General features: G+C 37.6%; 2 protein-coding genes across 5 annotated transcripts in view; one reads left to right on the top strand and one right to left on the bottom strand.

Annotated features, from left to right (window-relative positions):
- Positions 1 to 18,616, top strand: part of sntg1 (syntrophin, gamma 1) — an 82,896-nt gene that overhangs the window by 11,889 nt on the left and 52,391 nt on the right. For 2 of the 4 annotated variants that reach the window (XM_056249316.1, XM_056249314.1), the window contains exon 1: positions 7,504 to 7,901. The exons of 1 other annotated variant lie outside the window; for it this stretch is intronic. The gene's annotated coding sequence lies outside the window, so the exon portion shown is untranslated. Of the gene's footprint in view, positions 1 to 7,503; positions 7,902 to 18,616 lie in introns of those variants that run through there. One more of the 4 variants, XM_056249317.1, reaches the window with a different exon arrangement.
- snai2 (snail family zinc finger 2) lies at positions 1,736 to 3,535 on the bottom strand. The gene is made up of 3 exons (XM_056249318.1): positions 3,294 to 3,535; positions 2,122 to 2,634; positions 1,736 to 1,955 (listed from the first exon to the last, which is right to left on the bottom strand). The coding sequence occupies exons 1-3, from the start codon at positions 3,370 to 3,372 to the stop codon at positions 1,774 to 1,776; spliced, it is 774 nt and encodes a 257-aa protein (XP_056105293.1). The 5' UTR covers positions 3,373 to 3,535; the 3' UTR covers positions 1,736 to 1,773.

The following is an 18,616-nucleotide window of genomic DNA, read 5'->3' as shown; positions in this document are numbered from 1 at the left end:
ATTGGCAGCAAAGTGAGATCAACATAGGGAGGAGGTGTAACATTTGGGATTTGTTTGGGAGCCGAACAGGTTCGCAAGGACAGGTTCATGTGGCCACGCCACACATTCACAGACTTTAAAACGAGTTGACCTCCTGAGGACATTTCATTGAGATGCGCAACAAAAGTTTTGTCTTGTATAGCTCCCACATCTTTTGACCACCGAATTTCCATGACTGTCTCTGATTAACTTTGAATCCTGAATATAAATAGCATCTCCACCAGCTTGACTTTTAAATGAATGACAGTAGTTTATACAACTTGCATTTCCCGCCACAGTAAACTGCAAACACATTTGCATCATGAAATGCTTAAACTTCACTTTGATGAACTCCCACGACGCAAGTTAACTGTGGGAACGAGTCAAACCATGTTCTAAATTCAGGAACAGTTCACAAACCAGCTCTTTACATCCTCCACATCCACGTTTAACACTATTTTCTAAAAGTTGTTAATGCAGACGAAAATCAGCAACAGGTTCAAATTGAAATGAAGTGCTTTTCATGAGATTTCTGTGAGAAACGTTCCTGTTAATGTTCCATTACGGGCCTATTCATTTGCATAACATTACAAACCCTATGCAAATGTAAACATTAGGCTAATTGTTATTCAATTCAGCTGTTAAATGCTTAAAGGGATAGTTGTTTTGGACCCAATTGACTTTCATTGCATAGACTACAGCCTTCTTTTACAGGTTTGTAATGAAATGATGACTGCTTTCAGATGGCAAAATGATAATGACCATCGCGATGAGTTATTCAAAAAAAGTGTAAATTTTATTTTTTGTACAAAATCATACCATTCATTTACACTTTGCAATACAAAGTACAATCATATCAGTGTCATATACATTCAAATAAACAATTACATGGCAAAATCTCTGAAGTTCCTGATGAAAAAAGGCACATGGCAATGTATTGGATGTCTGAGTGCTGGTTAATTGCTGTCGCGTTATGACCGCACAAAAGTTTAAATACTTTTAATTCAAGAAAATGTCTTTTTGCACTTGTTCCCTGTTTAAAAACATGGCATTAATTATTCCTTTGGTCTCAAGCTCATTGGTGTGCCATTTGAAATATCTGACCGATTACCTCTTGAAAAAAAAAAAAAAAAAAAAGTGACCGTCTTCCCTATTTAACATTCAGATGCAGATATAAACCAGTATAAATTATTGCTTATTAGAGAGGCTACACATTTAAAACCTCCCAAATAGTACAAATCCGTAAACAAATGTACAGTACACGCCAACCCAACCCGAACAGGGCAAATACTGTTGAAATGGAAGGCACATGACGGGCGCATGACATGTTGAATGAATCTGCGTTTACACTGAAATGAAAAGGCTTCTTAGTCAGTGAGTTCAGACCACCAGGGATCTGGCAAACAGTCTTTTCTTTTGTGCCTTTTCCTGTCTGAGGGTGTTGAAGGTTCTCCGGGAACCCAACTCAAAGCGGAAAGGCTGTTTTGGGTCAGTTTTATTTGTTAGTGTGTAGCGTCTTGAGTGGAATCTGATCTTTGAATGACTCCACAACCACTATTCATTCAGACCCTGGGGCGATGCATTTTTAAATCGTCAGAGCTTTTTGGGATGCATTTGTCGTTTCGTATCCAGTTTATCACGAGTATACTGAGAGGAAGAGCAGGTCCAAGAGCAGCATTCACAATCGGAGGCACTTGGTGAATGCAGACCCTGTGTGTGTGTGTGTGTGTGTGTGCGTGCGTGTGTGATTCTCTCTCAGTGTGCAATGCAACAGCCAGATTCCTCATGTTTGTGCAGCAGCGACATGCGAGAGAAGGTTTTGGAGCAGTTCTTGCACTGGTATTTCTTCACGTCCGAGTGAGTCTGCAGGTGAGCTCGGAGGTTCGACCGGTCCGCAAATGCACGACTGCAGTGGGGGCATGAAAAGGGTTTCTCACCTAATGCACAAAAAACAATTCAGGTTAAAGTACTGCCAACATAACTATATTGCAAATATTTGAAAGCACTCAATCTTAATTCCGAAGAAAGACACTTAAGGTGTGTGCATTGACATCCTCAGTGTTTCAATAGCATCAAATAAATGTATTTGTGTGATCTTCTCACCTGTGTGTGTCCTAATGTGTCCTTGCAGCAACCAAGGTCTGGAGAAAGCTTTCCCACACATTTTGCAAACGCAGGGTAGTGTGTGTGTCCTTATGTGCATCTTCAGGGCCCCTAGACTCACGTATTCCTTCTCGCAGTACTTGCAGCTGAATGACTTCCTGGTCTGTGCGTCGCAGTGCAGCTGCTTGTGTTTCATGAGTCCCGAATATGTGCTGTAGGACTTGTTGCACAAACTGCACTGAAACTTCTCAGCGTCTGACAGCTTGGTCGACTGTATCCGCTCGTCTTCATCGCTCCTGGGGCTCTCCGAGCCGCTGTGGTCTTTATTAGAGGACGTGTCGGAGAGGGACGAGGGGTATCCAGAGATGGGGGACAGGTCGCTGGGCAGGGGTGACAGGGGCAGGTTGCTGGTAGTCCACACTGTTATCGGGTTGTACGCCAAAGGGCTTAACACTTCAGGTTGAGGTATAACAGGCACCGGGAGGGTTTTTAAGACATATGGGGAAATAAACACTGCAATAAAAGGGGAAATGCAATCATATTAGTTCACTCAACCAGATATACATAAGTGCCATATCCCTAAATCTTCTTTTAAAATGATCATGCATGCAGGTTTTATTGAGGAAATAAATGGAATTTTTACACTTAATGTAAAAAGTTAATTTGTTTCACTGCAGAACCAATTCAAATGTTTAACCAGGACCAAAGATAAACACTTTCCCTTGAACATTCATATACGTTTGAAGGTAAACTCTAATGTTATGCACCAACTACCCATTTGAGTGACTTTATATGATATGGCTATCCTTCGACAAGAAAAACAATCCTAAAAGATGTGTACTGGGTTTCTAAATGAGATATTTTGTAAACGTTTCTAAAAGAATCATAATGGAATGAAATAGAGTCACATGAAGTTGCTATTTTTCCAGTAGCAACTGATCCCATTAGGATCATTTGGATTAATTCGCAATTATTTCATTTAGATATGTAGCCTATTAGGTACAAATACAAATATCAAGAAAAATGGATCAATTCAATAAACAAAACTTGTTAGTGTGTTGCCACGCAAAGTGCCATAAACTTAACGAAGAGTTGCAACACACTAAAAAGTTGAACTAATTTTAACTTTTCACTGTTAGGAGTTAGACTCATCAAACCAAAAAGTCTATTACCTGTTGGACTCTCCAGTTCACTGTAATTCGGCTTCTTGGCTGCATTGAAATGCTTCTTTACTAGGAATGAGCGCGGCATCCTGAAATACGTATAAAGTTCTCTGGCAGATATAACGGTCCTTTCTTCTCTTTTATAAAGTCAAATCGCTGTAATCCTTATTGCTCGGTCCAGCAGGGCTTCATCTTCCAGCGCAGAGCTGCTCTAAAACTCCAGCACCTCTGTGCAAAAAAACAAGTAAATACTTCCAATCAGGTGCAAAGGGAGGGGCTGAGCGTTTGATATCTGCATATTCATGAGCACCGGCCCAATCAAAATAGAGGTGTGACTTTAGGGGGCGTGGTCAAGGGAAAAGAAGACAGGTGTTCATTCTAGGGTTGTGTATGGAGGTGAAATAATGTTCAGACTTGTCACAGATGGTCAAAGCACTCAGATTGTTGAAATGCCATTATTCCTTAATGATTGAATCAGGAAAGCCCTTTAAAATAACGATTCATCAAAGGCAATGTAAATCTTGGTCCTCTTGGTCCTAAATGATTTGTGTGTGTGTGTGTGTGTTTGTATGTATGTATATATATATATATATATATATAGTCTTTATGTTGGTGGCGTTTAATTTTACTAGACATTCCTTAAAAGTGTTCATTTTGTCACCACCCACTTGTAATCTTTAAATAGGCTATTTGTTATGCCGGTTTTCAAATCAAACCATACAAAAATATATTTTCAATATATATATATATTTTTTTTCATATACATCATATAGCCTACATTTAGTTCTGTATTCAGAGTTAAAGTTTAATAAAAGGTTTACACGCAGTTCACTAGCGCCCTCTTGTGTTCAGTACTAGCTGCTTCTAACACAGCATGATTAATAAGTTACCTTGTGAATAAGGTTAATTAGGTCTTGTGTAATTACTTTTTTTTCAATATGTAAACAATAAAAGGGGTGGAGATGTAAATTAAGACTAAAACGGAATATGTTAAATACATACATACAAAATATAATCAAGTTTTACTAAAAAAAGTCCAATTGCTATGTTTAAATGATAAGGAGGCACATAAAATCAATCAAATCTAACCAGTTCATTATACCCTGGATGTTACATTTACATGTTAAATGTACTATTCTAACATGTTCCCTTGTGTTTGTGCTGTATCTTTTTTTATGAATGTCATAAATTTTTTTACTGTGCCTTGAGTGTCTAATTGCTTTTTGGAGTCAGTCACTGTGTTCATTGTGTTGTAAAGTCACTACATTTTTATGCTGATAGAACCATTAGCACCTCTGAGTCGTTTACATTTAGCAAATTCTAGAAACCATTCATAAATGGAAAGCTGATTTTAGATGGGTGTTCCAGTGAAAACAGAACAAAGAGTGTTTTCAGAGTTAAGCTGAGAGTTCATAAAGACACATCATACTCGAGTCAAGCAACATAGAACAAAGTGATTGAAAACTGTATATGATATTTGGATTAATTTTCTGCTATAGGAGCATCAATAAGAAAAGTGAATAGGTTAAAGCATCGCACGGAGATAACAGATAACCATCATCACATCATCGCTGTGAATAGAAAGGAAGCACGTCTCAATGGGAACTCTTGTCTTGAGTAATTAAAACAGGCACACACTAAGCAGATTTTCTACATCTTCTGGGGGAAATTTTAATTGTAAGTCAGATTTCTTATCTGTCAAAACTAATTACAGAAATGAAGGTGGTATCCTTTGTTCATGGCGTCGTAAAAGCAAGGGCATTCATTTCTCTCTTCTCAATGACATGAATAAATTTGTCTGTATTTCTCTGTCTGCATGTTTGGTGGTATAAAGCACTGCAAAAAAGTGCATTTAAAACAGTGCATTGCATGCATTATTTGATATTTAATATATATATATTTGAATGCATTGCATTAGTTTTGTTCCATTAGTTTTAATGATTTTTAGCTGCTATTATATGTCAACTCTTGTCAACTGTTTATGCATGCATTGTTGACTCCAATTGCATGGGGCCGGATGAATGTATTGACGAACAGAGACTGGATTGTGTTTGCTGAAAGAAGGGAAATAAATGTGAGTGGAGCACAATCGGGTTCCTTCACAACCTCTGGTTCAGGAGATCATAGCAACGGCCATTCTAAGGAGCAATGATAGATATCCAGCTGAATGTTTGATGACTCAATAGGCCTATATGTTTTATTTTAATGTTAATTTGCTGTGGAGACTATGAGCAAGTCATTTTGGCAGATGTTTTTATCTAAAGCGACTTACAGTACTTATTACAGAGACAGTCTCCCTGGAGCAACCTGAGGTTAAGTGCCCTGCTCAAAGGCACAATGGTGATCGCTCATGGATAACCCATTGTGGGAGTCAAAATTGTAACCTTTTCGTTATCTTTGACCACCCTGTGTAGATACTGAAAATCAAAAGAGAAAATACAGTAGCTAGAGAAAGAAAGTGTGCCTGTTTGTGGCAAATATTTTTTTTTTATCATTTGCATGTCAGTGATAGACAAAAATGCAGCTAAACAAGAACCAGAGCAGATAGAGAACATGCTGACTGCATGTATTTTTGACTAGCTACTATATTTTTCTAGCTATAGCCTACTTCAACAGCTCTTCATTTCTTTCCAATCATAACGAGTCTTTTCTGTAGTCTAACCAGCAACACTCAAGCACGTGCCTGTGAACTCATTGTTAAAACTGATAATTTGTAACGTGTAGAACATCGTTGGTTATGTAAAGCTTTGTGGGGAATGTTCTCGCACAGCCTGTGGGTTCCTCTGCCTCCTTCACCAAATAATACCGCATTGAGAATCACGCACATGACGGAGCCTTAAAGTGGCACTCTCTCGTGCTTATGTGCACCGTTTCCCCCCTCAGCCTTGACTTTCCGTTATAAATATCATGCTCTTATATTCAGACTAAAATGGACAGATGTTTAGCGTCGGGGAACACTGAAGGAATGAAGCGGTGGAAAAGAGAGAGACGGAGAAAAAGCGCTTGTGATTAGCATAGGCAGGTTTAGTTAGCGAATCGGCTCGTTTGAAAGATTCTCTTCAAATGAATCGGTTCAAAACACAAGTCATGGCTCACAATTGTTTTCAGATCTACCTACATAGGTTTTTTTTAATGTTACATTTCATTTAGGTTTTTAGGTTAGATTTTGTAATGATTATGGTCACAACATCATAGGCCTACCCCTCAGTTTAATTTTAAACATAGGCCTAGTGCTCTATAGATTAGAGAGGAAGACTAGCACTGCGTCCGAAATCGAATACTTCCCTACTATTCGTACTACTACTATTAGTAGGCAAAAAACAGTATGTACGAATACATAGTAGCCTATTCAAAAAACATTACGTGAAAAGTACCCAGAGTACTTTCGTCGAGATTCTGAAGTGTGCGTACGATGGACGGATTTATGAATGGAAGTGAAGCGACGCAACTGACGCAGTAAGTCACATGCTAATGACAATATGGCGGATGTAGTATGTCCAGATTACATGCATACTACACACATTCATACTATATAGTACATACTGTACTTTTTAACGGTCACAAAGTACAATTTCAAATGTAGTGCCTACATGCGATTTCGTACGCACTGTAGTTTATGCTTACTGCATACTTCCAGTATATTATGTACACTATATTACTACAATCTATAGGATACAGCATGTCAGTGAAGCAATAGTAATAAGTTTGGTAGGCTATGCTATTCCAAACGTAGCCTATATATTTAGAAAAAATATTCTAGTCTATCTGCATTATGCAATGTTTTGCATATTGGCATGGAGTACTCAAATGGCTTTGGCAGTGCAGTGAACACTGCATGTAACCCAGTGCACTCATCGATTTCTAGGGTGACGAATGAACTGTAAGTGATATTGATTTTTACCATCTCTCATTGTTTGATCAGACTGCCTAAAGTTAAGTCATTTTACACTAATTCAATTTCACACACTCAATTAGACTAATCATGCAACATAATGAGGTCATGTTTCTAGCCTAGACCTACTACTGTTTAAAATGTTTATTATTGCAGCCTGCATACTAATAAAAAATATAAAAAATATAAAAAAGTAGGCAGTGTACAGTGGGCTATATACTGCGCAGTATGCAGTACACGAGCGTTCCATTTCGAACACAGAATGTTCTTCCAAATGCGAGTGATTTAGCTTACAAACGCTTTCGAATCGGCTCGATCGATTCATTCAAAAGAGCCAGTTCAAAGAACGGTTCGTTCGCGAATCGGACATCGCTACTTGTGGTTTTCAGCCGGTCATTATTATTGCTCAGGATGCCTAGCGACAGCAGGAGATATGTAGATGGAAAGCTGCATGGCTCAGATTGCGGAGGATGCTGGAGAACAAGACGGCAGATGTGTCTCGCCTGTTGTGGGAATATAAACTAAGAGCAAGTTTAAAGGACTCGCTTTGGAGGATTTTGCCAAGCGGTTGCAGATGGAGACTGTGCATTAGTGGTCGTTATGATTTGGAGGCTGATCACTCGTTTTCCCATAGAGATTGATGACAAATGCAAGAGGAATGGAAGAATTATGAACTTGAAGGAGTGGAACCAATTTCAAATTACCACCTGTTAGTTGAATATCAGGTAAGGTTTTTAACTAGTGCTTTCTTAGTAGCTGTGTGTTTCCATCTAATGCATTTCAATAGATGCACATATTTAAATTTCCCCTTCATTTGTATTTGATAAGCTTTTGAAAGACCTTCAGAGTGTCTAACCAAATGAGTCACCCTTCAAATAAATCAAATTATGGAGAGGACAACTGGAGAGTGAAATCCCTTTCAGAATCTCACTGACCACCCATCCAATTGATCTAAAAAATAAAAAAGAGGCTTTGTTGCCTAAAGTTGAGAGCATAAGCCTCTGATGCTGCATTAGAGATCCTGGAGCTCAGATCAGCCTCTTTATGCACATTTTGCTGTGTCAGATCTTCCATTCAACATCAGGTGCAATAAACCACATACCTTCTATGCTAAACATTGTCTATCAAATTGTTCTTCTGCTGGCAGCCCTTCAAAGATGAGTCTTTAGGGACGCCCATCATTTTTAATTAAGGGTTTCATATCCTCAAGCACCCAATTTGTCCTCAGTTTAATATGATTGAATAATTCATTTGGATAAACATGTAAATATGATGTAGCTTGTTAATATTTGGCATGTAAACATCTCCCAAAGAGATTTTTTTGTAAAGCTGCTTTGAAACAATATGCCCTAAAGCGCTGTAGACATAAAACTGAATTAACTTAGCACCAAAAGTGTCAGACGGTCAGCTGTCATCTTTTTCGTTGAAACCCATCTGTGATTGTGTTGCGTGTGGGACTTGTGTTCACATTCATATTCATTATATCAATAGCCCATTTCTCTCACTCCACTAAGCAAGTAACTAGAAGGATGAGCCTTCTGCGTTCTTCAACATGAACAGGCCAGCATTATCATAATGTTTTGCCAGCGTGATCTGTGACAGATTGCTCATTAGGTACATACACCCTATAGTGCCTCATTAACACGAAACACTGTTTAAATATAGTGATAATGGTTCACTGTGCCGAGGGAGGAGTGAATGTGTTATGTGCGTTGTTGACTCAACCTGAATGTGACCTGCAGACAGCTGCTGAATGTCTTATGGTTTTCCCTTACCTAAAAATACGTCTTTCCTACGTGAACACTTTTCTTGTGTTTTATGGTAAGCTATAGTGCCATAAAACAGCAAGTTAGCAAAATTCTAAGTTAGTGATCAACCCACCCACAATATGCAGATAATTAGGGAGCTGAGAATTTGTCTTGTCAAGAGAGTATAAGAAACAAAAATAGATTTTCTTTTGCACAGAACAAGAGGCATTTTTTGCCTTTATGAACATCCATACACTCCAAAAATCAAGGTTATTAACGGGCATCTTTGGTTCCATGAAGAACCTTTAACATTCATGGAACCTTTCCACTTGACAAAAGGTTCTTTAATGTGGACTCTTAGAAAAAAACTCTTTATGCCAAAAAGGTTCGGTAACGCTTTCTTTTACAGTCCTGTTACCCATGTACTTACTATGTACTTATTATAGTAATTATAATTACTGGGTAATAACTAGTTACTAACCCTGAATCTACCCCTAAACCTACCCGTAGCTCATGTACTTACCTTATATTAGCCAGTACTTTCTAGGTAAGTACACTGTAAGTACACGTAAGTACTGTACTGTAAAAGGAAGCGTTACCGATAAATGTTTTAAATGATTGCATAGCACATTCGTGTTTAACAGGATTATTTCTTTCTTTTTTCTAGTGATAAAGTATACGAGATGTTTAATTCATGTAAAGTAATTACTTTAAAAGTAAACTGAAACCAAATTAAAGGGATAGTTCACCCAAAAATGAAAATTCTGTTCCCTCATGTCGTTCCAAACCCATGAGACATTCATTCATCTTGAAAACACAAATGAAGATCTTTTTGATGAAATCTGAGCGCTTTCTGTCCCTCCATTGACAGCATACAAACTACCACTTTGACGCTTCAAAAAGTTCATAAAGAGATTGAAAAACTAATCCATATTATTGAGCGGCTTAGTCCAAATTTTCTGAAGAGACTCGATCGCTTTATATGATGAACAGATTTAATTTAGGCTTTTACTCACATATAAACACTGATCAGGGAACATAAACAGAAGCTCAACAGAACCTGCTTGACACGCGAGAACAAACCTCTTGCTGAAGCTCAAACGTGATGCGTAACACGAGAATGAACCTCATTGGTTCTTGCACGTCAAGCGAACATGCTTGAGCTTCTGTTTACCACAACTGATGTGAGTGTGAGTAAAAGCCTAAATTAAATCTGTTCATCATATAAAGTGATGTATTGTCTGTTCAGAAAATGTTGGACTTAGTTTTACGATCTCTTTATGCACTTTGTGAAGCGTCAAAATGGTAGTTGCGTAGCTGTCAATGGAGGGACAGAAAGCTCTCAGATTTCATCAAAAAGATCTTAATTTGTGTTCTGAAGATGAACGAAAGTCTTACGGGTTTGGAACGACATGAGGGAGAGTCATTACTGACAGAATTTTTGGGTGAACTACTATCCCTTTAATAAATTCAAACTAAAGTCCTAAAATGATCCCACGATGGGAACCTCTAAAAGGTTCTTTATAAGAAGCGAGTGATAGAACCTTTAAGTTTCTACATAGAACCATATACAGAATTCTTTAGATGGTTTAAATGTTTCTATTTAGAACCGTTGGCAGAAAGGTTTTTTTGGAAACCCCAAATGGTTCTTCTATGGCATCCCTGTATTTGGAATCTTTATTTTTAAGAGTGTAGAAATGATTTCTCAAAATTATATTGTAGCTTGAATCATGCTATAAATATTCATATACCTTTAATGAATATTTAATCTTTGATATCTGCTACAGCATGTTAGATTTGTATGTTTTATTTGACTGCATCTCTATTTGTATTAGAGTCATGCTCTCTTCTTCGTGGATGTATCTGCTTCAGACCCATCAGAGCTTTCCTAAAAGAGATCCAGCCGAATCCCCTTGTCACTGTAAGTGTCAGGAAGGCACCAGGCAAATCTTTGCTCATGCCTGCAGTGCGTGGTTTATCGTTTTGTCTCACTTGCAATCGCAGCGGTGGCAGCATTCAAGGTTACCCAGCGTACCCTGAATAGTAACAGACAAGTGCTCTTTTGATCCATTAGGCAGCGGAAGCATCCAGCAGACATTTCTTGTAAAATGTGATGGGACAGATGGCGAGGCTTTTGCAACAGCAGTGGTTTCTGTGGAACAAGCTTAAAAGAACGCATGCAGGAACGATGAAAATGATGGTGTGCGTATAAAAGCGATATGATGATAATGGTGTGCTTTGATGCTGGTGCTCTCCGGGCTAAATAGTGTGCGTGCTTTTATGCAACATTGCCGTTAGTAATGTAATTAAATAGAATATAACAACTGGTATATCAATCAAAAATGCCTTGCATGCACTTCTCAATAAACACTGAACACTGCATGTAAAAACTAATGAACAGCCATTCCCAAACATAAATTGTGATCAATAAAACTGAGTTACTGAGACCTGAAAACCTCTGGAATGACTTGAAACGCCAACCACAAATCCCTTCATCCATTTTCCAACATCTAGTGGAAAGCCTTCTCTGAAGAGGGTAATAACAGCAATGAGAGGGTCCATGATTTTGAGCTTAAATGTTCAATAAGGACACATTTAGGTCTGGTGTTTGAATGTGCATTTACTTTTGGCCATGTGGTGTAAGGAACATTTGGGTAAAACGTGTCTGTGGGTAAGCTGTGTCACCCCATTAATCAGACAAACTGTGCATATTTTTGAATAAATGGCCATATATTTAGAAAAATGCACATATGAAAAGTGTTTCATGCTGTTTTTGCATGCCCGTACATTTTCTGCCATGCAGGTAAAGTGCATTTTATTTCACAGCAAATATGTATGATACATGCTGATGAATTGGCACTGTTTAAAACAAGGCTAAAGCCATGAATTATTAAATAAATAATTTTCCTAAAGTGGTAGCTGTGGGGTAAGTTGTGTCGGTAACTCAACTAACAGTGATGAAATATTGATACAAATACTGATGCAAAATATCGACAATCGTTTCGCTACAAGTCTGTATATTAAAAAAATGATAATATTTGAATATCATTTTAAAAAATCTGTGTGAATAATGTGCATTAAAATAAGACATTGAAATTGGAATATGCATTGGACTATACTAAATGTAAAAAAATTCTCAAAATATACAGTATATCTTCAGTTAAAATGAAAAAATGTGAATTTCAGTTAATCTTTAATATTACATGGCTTGCTCCTCATGTGGGTAAAAATGACTTTTTATTTTTATAAAAGCTGCATTTCTATGGTCCTTTACTAAAGATGCTTTCTTCAATCAGTTGATAATACATCTTGAAATATAATTAGGTGTATTCATTTTATGGAATTTCTTCTCGACTAAGAGGTTAACGTTAGTAAAAAGTGACACATCTTACCCTACTCTCCTCTAGAATAATGTTGGAATATGAAGGAGAAAAATACAACATGCAGAACTGTAGACTGTGTCTTGAGATATTTTTTTTTTACTGATATATTAATCAAACTCTGCATGCGTCTACGCTTTCACTGAGCCGTGTGTTTCAATGCGTGTTTCTTTATTTGGATGCAGATTGTCACGGACCATATGGTTGTTTCAGAACATGTAATGTGTTTGCATGCATGCAAGGATAGTCAAAGTCAAAAGGAACAATAGCTTCAAGCAGTCATGCTAATTCAGTCTTGTCAAGTGCACACAATAATAAGCTCAGCCTTTTGTTGCCAGACGATCCTTGTTTCTTGGCTGATACTTCATGTTTAAACTGTTTGGTTGCCAGAATAGACCCCGTTTTGTCATGCTCTGTGGTTGTTACTGATTTCCGATCTTTAAATTTTATTGGCTTGAGAATGGGTGTTTCCACAAACACAGTCCCTCCCCTTGGAATGCCTCGAAATGATGCAGCACCTTTAGAGACGTGATTGGTTTTCGAATGAGGTGCCGTTCAAGGTTTCCATCGTCATTAAGCTCAGCATCGTCCGTGTGGGGTTTCAGTGCATTCAGATTGAGTGACCAGGTGGTGAGAATCTAAAGTAATGGGTCATGAATAATAAATTCTCTTTGCTTTCTCATTCACAACTGCATGGATGCTAAGTTCAGCGTCTCTCGAGCGGCTGAGGGTTAAGTACAGCATTCAAGGGCAGCGCAGCAGTTTTTAGCAACAAGCGTCATTGAGTTTTTCAGCCTCTGTGCACTGGACCTGAAATGTGAACTAATTTCTATCTGTATATTTCTTCATTGCCATGGAACCTGTCACATGCACAATGACTGCTAGTTGTAGTTTATATTATTGACAAGTCATTGTTTCTTTGAGAATCACAATTCAGACCACAAATGGCTTGATCAGTATTCTGTATAACACACAAGTGTGTTTGCTACCTGTATAAAGAAATACCAGGGTACAGTAACGTACACAATTACATGAAATTTAGAGGTTCTCTGACAAAGTGTTCTTTGCTTCAGTCGGTTTAAAATATGCAATAAACAAAAAGTAGGAAGTATGTAAAATAATATATTTGAAATTAAAATTTTACATAAATTATTTACAGTGGCTTACACCATTTGAGACCAGTAAACCAGATCTATATTGACTGAATGAATCAGCAGTTTTGATCGAATCAGTTGCTTGAATGATTTGATGACTGCTTGTTTAGTTCCTGAATTAATCAATTGTTTGGAACATGACTATTATCATTAACTAAAACTATTAAACTATAAAACTATAAAATAATTAAAATAATATAATCAAAAATAGCCTATAATATTTAAAACAAACCCATAAAAATGACAGAAGCATGTAACAAAATTACTAATAATTAAATTAAAATTAATATGAAAAATGACAGCTAATTCAAAATATGAATAAAAACTAGTGTATCAATAATACTAAAATAACACTGGTTTTGGACACATTGGTTAAGTTTACTCGCCTGCCCATTCAACCTTGAAGGTTAAAGGGTTAGTTCACCCAAAAATGAAAATTCTGTCAGTAATGACTCTCCCTCATGTTGTTCCAACCCCGTAAGACTTTCGTTCATCTTCAGAACACAAATTAAGATATTTTTGATTAAATCTGAGAGCTGGATCACTCCTCCATTGGCTTCTCAAGGGATTGAAACTGGCCGGCCCAAAAGTTATGAAAGACATCGTTAAAATAGTCCGAGTGACTACAGTGGCTCAATCTTAAGTTTATCAAGCGACGAGAATACTTTTTGTGCGCAAAAAACAAACAAAAATAACAACTTTATTTAACTATTCATTTCCTTCTCTGTACGGCCGTGATATTTCACGTTGTGAAACTACGCAAAGCTTCTAGGTTGTACGTCACGCATCACACACATGACCAGCGTCGGCCAATAGTGAGTCTACGTGTGACGTGCAACCTAGAAGCTTTGCGCAGTATCACTACGTGAAATATCACGGCCGTACAGAGAAGGAAATGAATAGTTGAATAAAGTCGTTATTTTTGTTTGTTTTTTGCGCACAAAAAGTATTCTCGTCGCTTGATAAACTTAAGATTGAGCCACTGTAGTCACTCGGACTATTTTAACGATGTCTTTCATAACTTTTGGGCCGGCCAGTTTCGATCCCTTAAGAAGCCTATGGAGGAGTGATCCAGCTCTCAGATTTAATCAAAAATATCTTAATTTGTGTTCCGAAGATGAACGAAAGTCTTACGGGGTTGGAACAACATGAGGGTGAGTAATTACTGACAGAATTTTCATTTTTGGGTGAACTAACCCTTTAATAGTAAACTAACTTGGCTTGCTGTCCTTGGAGGAGGCTTGAAGCCGAGGCTCGGCTTGAGCTCCGAGTTAAACCCCCCCTATGATGGAAGAGATGGATAGAGATAATTTACTGGAGGAGGAGGGCTGCCGGAAGAATTTGTCAATGGGATGACGTGGTGTCTGCTGCTTATACACTCTAAAAATGTTGGGTTATTTCAACCCAACTTTGGGTCAAATATGGACGAACCCAGCCGTTGGGTTACATTTTTAAATTACATTTAAAACCAAATTTTTGGGTTTGTCCATATTTGACCCAAAGTTGGGTTAAAACAACCTAGCATTTTTTTAGTGTGTATAGTATGATTGACGATATAGTATAATGATGATTGACAGGACTGAATGTTTAGGCTCCTCCCGAACCTACGTTTTGAACTTCATTTAATTAATCATTACTTGTTTCGTTTCTGAATAAATCGCTGAATACAACGCTGGGTTCTTAAATAAATTGGTTAAATGAATGATTCAATGACTCATAGAGACCTGGGCTGAGTTTCCCAAAAGCATCGTGAGCCCAAGTTGAGCACCAATGTTCTCTACGATCAACTTCGTTCACAATGCTTTTGGGAAACGCGGCCCTGTTTTGTTCCTGAATGAATCTGTAATTTAAACAAAACGGTTGAATGAATAATTCAAATGATTCACTCATAAAGACACTCACTGGCATATATATGTATCATACAGAAAGAGTCACTGAAGACTCTCCGCCATGATGTACAGCGACGGTCTGCCTGAAACAAAAACAGACAAGTGGACTGGACTGTCGTTTTATCATTGATAAGATCAGTAAGTGATTATTAACAAAGGCGTGTCTGTGTTTGTTTACATACGATTCCTTGTGCAATGATTAAAATATCACAATTACTACGATATGCACGTTCAAAAACATGCTACATTTTTGCTAGTGTTTCTATAAGATTTCAAATTCTCAATTCTGTGTCAGTTGTTACTTGCATCCATAACAAAATTAGGTCTATGCATATAAATATTCATCTTGATTGTCACCGGAAATGCGAGTTATCCGCCTCAGCGACGCTCATCATGTTTACTAATATGTGCCAGTTAGTCTCTTGTCGACACTGCTAATTTATTCTGTTTTTAATGGGCTGGTCTCACTGACAATTGAGCAGAGAGACTGTTAACTCATAAACAAACCTAACTTTGTCTTGGGCTTGAATAACGATACGGCTCGGTCTGCTACAGTAATTAGTTGCCCATCTTTGTTTGGTGTAATGAGTCTCATGTGTCCATTATGTTTCTTCTGGCACCTCCTCTGTACCTTCAAACACTGCCACGCCAACAGTCATCCGTCACGGAGAGAGAGGTCAGGACTTGAGTCTATAAATCTACCATCCGCTTTTTTATCGAGCCTCATTCGCATTGTTGCCACTAAGTAGATGTGGTTTGTTGTGGTGATGTAGGCCAGCGGGTCTCGCTGGTGTATTAACTAATGAGGGCTAAACAGAGACCGGCCCAGCGGGCAGAACAAGGTTGCTTTTGGCAATGAGATGTCAGAGCAGGATAATGTGAAAGGATGAAGCTAGGCTGAAACTTTAATCAAGCGTAACGTCATGCCCAGACTCTCTGGAATGACCTTTGCATTGCTCGCCCTAGCGTGTGCAACAGTGCAACAGGGTCCAGAAAGCGGGGATACACTTGATCAGGCAGGCCTAACAAATCTGAGTCCGTGTGACATTTCTATCTGGACATTATTTCAAGCTGTAAAGTTTGAGGTGAGATCCTCAAATGTGTCCTGCAATTCCTTACTGTAGTGGAATCATTTTGTATTGGATTCATAGACCAAGGAGTTATTGGATTATTGTCATTTTTAGAGCTCTTTCATAGCAAGAGACATATTGAGATCCACGTTAATGCTTCAACATTGTTTCAGATGTTTCTCCTAAAATGTTCCTTTATGAAAGAAACAAATAAGACAATCATTGATGCACTATAAAAATTATTGTAGCTCAAGTAATTTTGTCTTAGAAGTTATTGGTGAGAAATGTTTACATTATATTATTAAATATTATTTATTATTACTAATGATGGAGCCTTTTCGCAGACTGTGATGATGCGATTCCAAAGATAATAAATCTATATCAAAATGTTATATTTTCATTTTTTTAAATATAATGTAAATTTATAAGACTATACTTTGTGTTATTTTACCTTGCGTTAAATTTCAGAATAGGGTCCATTGATATTATTATATAAGATAATTAAAAAAATTGTTTTATTATATGACATTGTATTATATTATAGAGATCATATTATTTGACATTAAATTGCAAACTTATTTATGTAACATGTGGCTTAGCATGCAGACTATGAAGATGCAAGGAGAATTACATCTAAACAACTTCATCTGATTGATTACATATATTATACACAAAACATATCAAACATTTTGCATATTATATTTATTTACATGGTAGTTTTAAACAATAACATGAAACATGTACAAAAATCCATGGTAGTATTTTTTTGCAGGGTAAAAAAAAAAGTGCATTACTTGCATTGCTGTGAGACTCTCTAATAGCTAATATAAGCTTTGAATCTTTTATTGCATGCTGAAATAAAGCAATGTGAATACATCTAGCGATATAATTTAGCCAATATAAGCTCATTTTATGCATAATATCGTATAGAAAACAACCATGTGATTTGAACAAACACTACGGTTGAAAATCAGTTTGTAGCGTGACACAGCAGTGTGCCTTTGCCTCGCTTCCAGGCAGTGGAAATGCCCGGTGCTCAGAGCAGTGTGAGCGTGTTTGCTCTCTCCGTGTCTTGGCTGTGAAATACACTGATAAAATGTGGTTTTCTGGCTTACATCTCATGGGAGCGTGTTCACTCACCTGCTTGAGAGAAACCCGGGCGAGAAACATCGACCTTCATAAGGCATCAGCATCACAGACAGCAGCGTGGTGAGCAAGCCGTTTGACTTCTTGTTTGAGTGTAACGTTATGTGTGTGCGGGTGTTCGTGGGAATATTAAATTCCTTCCTTAAGGAAATATTAACTGCATATGCTTACATTCAGCAATGTCTATATGACAGTATCTGCATCTGAAAGGTGAAAAAATGCGAAGGTAAGTTATGGTAACAAGGCAATGTTAGGTCTACTTCCTGTCCTGAGATACCTTCATGGGGTGCGTTTCCCAAAAAACGACTTGCTAGGGCTGCGTGGTATGACGATATCGTTAGCACCGTTGGTATAAAATGTCTGTCGTTAGAGATTTTTCTAAATCTGCGATTGCAAATTCAGTTCTCTTTCACGTCTTATTGCGCTTGAATAGTCGAATACACACACAATTATGTCAAAATGGCCATCATGTGGAGTATTTAAAACAGCCGGTGATGTCTCAAATGAAAGTAAACAGTAAACTTAACTATCTGCTTAACTGTTATAGTATGATGCATCATTGATGAAATCAACTACGAAACCGTATTCTCGCAAATTTGTCATTCAACCACATTGATAAATGATGTCACACAGGTGGTGGAGTAATAAACTATTTTAATTAATTTAATTAATGCCATATTTTTTTGCTAAAATTACGGACATGGCATCTGAGGACTAATTCTCATATTTCTCGGTTATTTTACTTTATTTCCAGATTCAATCATAGGCTCGTTCTTACGTATGGCACATGCACACTCTTCAAAAACACAGCTTAAATCTCTTGACAAACTAAAAGACTTAAAGGGATTGTTCACCCAAAAATGAAAATTCTGTCATTAATTACTCACCCTTATGTAGTCCATCAAATGAACTCAAATGAAGATCTTTTTCATGAAATCTGAGCGCTTTCTGTCCCTCCATTGACAGCTACGTAGTCTCAACCTCAGGCGTCACGCCCACGGAACGTTGGCTAAACGTCTGATGCATATGGTACACTTAACTGGAAACACTTCA

This window comes from Rhinichthys klamathensis, unplaced genomic scaffold, assembly GCF_029890125.1.
Source record: "Rhinichthys klamathensis goyatoka isolate OS25496 unplaced genomic scaffold, OSU_Roscu_1.1 h1tg000059l_1, whole genome shotgun sequence".
Lineage (NCBI taxonomy): Eukaryota > Metazoa > Chordata > Actinopteri > Cypriniformes > Leuciscidae > Rhinichthys > Rhinichthys klamathensis.
Note: the sequence above shows the minus strand (reverse complement) of the source record. Positions and strands in the feature narration are given on the sequence as shown.